Source organism: Dipodomys merriami, unplaced genomic scaffold (assembly GCF_024711535.1).
Source record: "Dipodomys merriami isolate MVZ:Mamm:240054 unplaced genomic scaffold, mDipMer1.0.p SCAF_1, whole genome shotgun sequence".
Lineage (NCBI taxonomy): Eukaryota > Metazoa > Chordata > Mammalia > Rodentia > Heteromyidae > Dipodomys > Dipodomys merriami.
In genome coordinates, this window is record NW_027202270.1 from 87,986,400 (window position 1) to 87,991,881 (window position 5,482).

Sequence of the window (5,482 nt, forward strand, 5' to 3'; positions counted from 1 at the left end):
TATAAATTACTATGGCATGAGAATTTTCAGCATTATAAATTCTTACAAAATAATTGTGTAATATCTAATTGAGTGGTGGCACTTGGCTTTATTTAACAATTCTGCCAAATGGCTTTAAAATTAAAGAATAAAAATAGTGTCTAGAAATAAAAATCTATTTGTACCTCCTCTTCATTCTTTAGAATTGAATTCCAGGGGGCTGGGAAAGTGGCTCAGTGGTAGAGTGCTTGCCTTGCATGCCTGAAGCCCTGGGTTTGATTCCTCAGCACCACATAAGCAAAAAGAAAAAAGCCGGAAGTGGTGCTGTGGCTCAAGTGGTAGGGCACTAGCCCTGAGCTGAAGAGCTGAGGGACAGCGCCCAGGCCCAGCGTTAAGGCCCCATGACCGGACCCAAAAAAAAAAAAAAAAGAATTGAATTCCAGGAATGGTGTAATTAGTCCAAATGCTAGAAACATTGGAAGGTTAATGTTTTGTTTTCTTTCATTGAACTTATTTTCAAGTGTTGCTGGTTTTTGAGCTAAGCATATTTGGTATTTCTTGGCTCATATGTGTTATTTATTTTTCCTTTTTCAATGTTATTCTTTCTTGTACCTTCAAACTTATGACTGCTTTCTACTCTTTCTTTCTTTCTTTCTTTCTTTCTTTCTTTCTTTCTTTCTTTCTTTCTTTCTTTCTTTCTTTCTTTCTTTCTTTCTTCCTTCCTTTCTTTCTTTCTTTCTTTCTTTCTTCCTTCCTTTCTTTCTTCCTTTCTTTTTTGTTTCCTTCTTCTTTCTACTCCTTCTTTTTCTCTTCCCCCTCCCATACTCCTTTCCATCCTCCTCCTTCTCCTTCTTGTAATTATATTTTCATTATACTTAAGTAGTTACACAAAGGGGTTATCATTCAACATGCCAATTTATGTCTTCATTTTCTCCATCCCTCCCAAACCAACTCAACTCCAATTTTTCTAGTTTTATAGGATGTGCATTGAATATTATGACCTTATTCTCCCCAATTTCCTCTCTTCATTCCACCTCCCACATGTACATTTCAAGTACCAGCTTTGCATTATTTATTTTGTTTGACTGTGAACTAGCTGTTTTAAGGACTTATTCCATTTGAATTGTCCCCAGAATATACCATAATTTGGTTAATATATTGTGTATCCTAGCAAAAAGATGCCCAAAATTTTGATTATTACAACTTTGGTGCGGGGAGGGGGCAGGAGGGATTGGGTAGGACGGTGGGGGGAGGATGGGAAGAGATGGGAAGGGGAAACAAAGGAGGAGGTTACAATGCTTGATAAGAAATGTACTTATTATCTTGCCCATGTAATTGTAACCCCTCTGTAAAGTATTTTCACAATAAAAAAAATTTAAAAAGTGTATCATCATTTTCCTCCACTCCTTTCTTTGATTTTCCTACTAATATCTGGTTAACCTTAATTAATAATCAATTTCCTACCATTCAAGAATTCATGTTTATTTTTTCTTTAAGTTTAATTCCACATCAAATGTTACTAATCAAATGAAATATTCATGGGTACTCACAATAAATACTATTTATCTCACCAGTATTGATTCTAAATAACTTTTATGAGGTCATTGCAGTAACCAAGTTATTAGCTTTCACTATAAAGACAAATAAAAATTTGTATTTTCCTTCCAATTGGTGATAATATTCCAAGATGAATCCAAAACTTGTGCTAAAAGAGAGGTGTTTATGGGACAGAAGAACATGATGTAAGGACTAAGAATCCTTTCAGCTTGATATATCTTTGGACCTGCCTCAACTTTTAACTAAAAACATAGTAGCTAACATATGTTTTGTTTGTTTTGTTTGTATTTTGTTTATTGCTGGAAATTGTGACTTGATAGTGGGGACTCCTAATGGCACAGGGCCTAATAAAGTCACATAGCATTTTCTATTTTAATGTTCTATTTTAAGATCAAGTGCCTTATCCACTGAAATAAAAATAGAATATTGCTCCTGAGGAATCAGCCTTTCAAATGAATATGTGCATCTCCTATTTATCAGAAATATCTCCATGTAACTTGATTGTTTGTATCTATTTAAATATTTGGAAAGTTTATCCTGAAGAATAGACTTGATGCAAAGACCCATTAAAATAAAAGCACAGGAAAGGAAATTTGGCTTAGTGGAAGAGTGTTTGCTTCACATGCATGAAGCCTTGGGTTCAGTTCTTCAGTACCATAAACAGAAAAAGCCAGAAGTAGTACTGTGGCTAAAGTGGTAGAGTGCTTTTTGCTTGAGCAAAAGAAGTTCAAGGAAAATGGCCTTGCCCTGAGTTCAAGCCCCAGGACTGGGAACAATAAAAATATATATAATAAAATAAAGAAAAGCACACCAGTGATTGATATAGAACTCAGTAATCACAGAATATTATGACTGATGGAAGATCAGAGCTAGACAAAACAATAACTATTTATTTCTATGCATCTAATTAAATATACATGTATTTTTATTGTAAAGATACTGTATAGTGGGGTTACAGTTACATGAATAAGATAATGAGTACATTTCCTATGGAGCATTGTTACCCCCTCCTTTATTTTTCCCTACCATCCCTTTCCTCCCTACCTCCCCAACACCTCCTTCTCCCCGCCCCCAAGTTGTAAAGTTCATTTTCAACATAGTATCTTGTACATCTCATTGTTACTATGGGTCAACCTCTTACCTTGTTTCAGCATTTTGTTATTTCCCTTCCCCTCCTCAAATTAGAAAAATGTATATACAAGATGTAGGGCACCAGAATCAAATACAGTGAAAATAGGAGTTATACCATGGGGGAAGAACATACAAAAGAAACAAAAATCACATAGTACATTGAAAACAACAGCAAGAAAGATAAAACCACTTGTGTCCCTATCTTGGGGTTAATTTCACTTAGCCTCATCTTATATGGTCATATGTTCATAGCTTTTGACCCTTTCTGTTTCTCCTAGACGTATACTAATTACTGCAAATAAGGGAGACCATGAGACCTATGTTTCTTTGGGCCTGGCTTACTTCACTTAATATAATTTTTTCCAAGTCTTTCCATTTCCTAACAAAAGTAGCAGGTGTCATTCTTTCTGATGGAGGCATAGAATTCCATTGTGTGTGTGTGTGTGTGTGTGTGTGTGTGTGTGTGTGTGTGTGTGTGTGTGTGTGTGTGTTTGTGTGTATGCCACATATTCTGGATCCATTCATCTACTGAGAGGGATCTGGGTTGGTTTCATATCTTAGCTATGGTGAATAAGGATGAAAAGAAATGTTCTGCTTCTCTAGCAATAAAAGGGATGCAAATAAAAACAACATTAAGATTCCACCTCACCCCAGTTAGAATGGCTAGAATCAAGAAACCTAATAACAACAGATGCTAGAGGGATGCCAAAAGGGAACCTTACTGCATTGTTGGTGGGAGTGTAAACTTTGGAAAGCAATATGAAGGTTCCTCAAGAGACTGCACATTGAGCTCCCCTATGACACAGCTATACCACTTTTGGATATTTACCCAAATGATCACAAATAAGACCATACTAAAGCAACCAGAACAACTATGTTCATCTACGCATCTAATTTTAAACTGCTTTAAAACCAACATTCCTTTCTTGGCAAATAGCAAAATCAATTTTTCTAACAAGAGTATGAATGATACATTTTCTATCAGTGAAAGAATCAGTGTATTTATACTTCACTAAGTATAAATTGACATGAAAGCCAATAATCTTTTATTTAAAAACCATTTATATTTCACATCAAGAAAGAAAAGAAGTCAAAGATGGACATATATTAAAATATATCATTTTCTTTTTTTGGGGGGGGGTCCAGTCATAGGGCCTGAACTCTGGGCCTAGGCACTGTCCCTCAGCTCTTTAGCTCAAGGCTAGTGCTCTACCACTTGAGCCACAGCGTCACTTCTGGCATTTTTCTTTTTGCTTATGTGGTGCTGAGGAATTGAACCCAGGTCCTCGTGCATGCAAGCCAAACGCTTTAACACTGAGCCACCTTCCCAGCCCAAATATATCATTTTCTAAAATCCCTTATGCTCTTATTAGCCAATATATTTAGATACATTTAGATAATGACTCCATGAGTTAAAATAATTGGTTATATCATCAAAACAGTTCTACCTGAAAATATCTAGAAAGAAAAATGAAATGGAGCAGTCATTGTAAGATTACTTTGTTTCCAATAAAAGAACATTTCTGAGAATTGCAGAAACCTGACCAGGCTTCAGATATCGACTCTTCAGTTTTGACATAGCTGCCTTCATTTCTTTGTTCCTTAGACTGTAGATAACAGGGTTTAAAATGGGAGTAAAGATGGTATAAAATACAGCCAGTACTTTGTCAATTGAATAACTGCTGAAAGGCCACACATAGATGAAAATGCATGGTCCAAAGAACAGTGTGACCACAGTGATATGAGCAGTCAGTGTGGAGCGGGCCTTGGCCATGCTAGCAGAAGAGCGATTCCTCACTGTGATGAGTATTACAGTGTAGGAGACAACCAAGAGGAGAAAGGAACTCAACGAAAGAAAGCCACTGTCTGCAACTATTAGTAAGCTGACAACATAAGTATCTATGCAGGCTAGTTTTGTCACTAGAGGAAGGTCGCAGAAAAAACTGTCAACCTGATTAGGACCACAAAAAGGCAAGTTGACAGTGAATGCTAGCTGGCTGGTAGTGTGGATGAAGCCCACACTCCAGGATATGAGAACGAGCATAATACACACTCGGCGGCTCATGATTGTCATATAGTGGAGAGGCTTGCATATTGCAACATAGCGGTCATAGGCCATGGACACGAGAATAACCATTTCACTGCCTGTAAAGAGGTGAACAAAGAAAATCTGAGCCAGACAGGCATCAAAAGAAATAGTCTTTTGCTCAACTAGAAAGTCAGCAATCATTTTTGGGGTAGCAAATGAGGCAACACATACATCTATGAAGGAGAGATTTGCAAGCAGAAAATACATGGGGGTATGAAGGCGGGAGTCTGAGGTCACAGTTAGGATGATGAGAAAGTTGCCCAGTAGTATAGATAGGTAGAGCAGTGAGAATATGAAAAACAGAAAAGGTTGAAGCTCCTTGGAACTGGAGAGTCCCAGCAACACAAATTCTGTAACACGAGAATAATTCGTCTCATTCATTGACTTTGTAAGAAACTTCTTTTCAGAGACCTGGAGAGGAGAAAAACAAATAGCAATCAATGAAGTTTGGTTTGCTTTTGGTTTTCTTTCCCAATTATACTTTAGGTTTCTCAAATCTAATTTCTGTGTATATCTATGTCCTTGGATTTACTTGGAATATTCAAAATTATATAGATAATACAACAAAATCCTGTATAACTCTAGATAGATAAAATTTAAAAACGTGCACACATAAATAAAAACACAAACTCCACATAACAGTGTGACCACAGAGATGTGTTCTGTCAGTTTGGAATGGGCCTTTGCCATGACAGTAGAGGTGTTAAAAAGATCAATAGTTTCTGT

General features: G+C 36.6%; 1 protein-coding gene across 1 annotated transcript; it reads right to left on the reverse strand.

Annotated features, from left to right (window-relative positions):
* Positions 1-4,162: 4,162 nt before the first annotated feature.
* Positions 4,163-5,197, reverse strand: LOC138839465 (olfactory receptor 4K15). Its single transcript, XM_070039053.1, has one exon. The coding sequence runs from the start codon at positions 5,135-5,137 to the stop codon at positions 4,163-4,165; it is 975 nt and encodes a 324-aa protein (XP_069895154.1). The 5' UTR covers positions 5,138-5,197.
* Positions 5,198-5,482: the final 285 nt, after the last annotated feature.

Bases quoted from the DNA above. Each gene is read 5' to 3' on its own strand.
- LOC138839465 (XM_070039053.1), bottom strand. From the start codon at position 5,137: ATGAATGAGACGAATTATTCTCGTGTTACAGAATTTGTGTTGCTGGGA.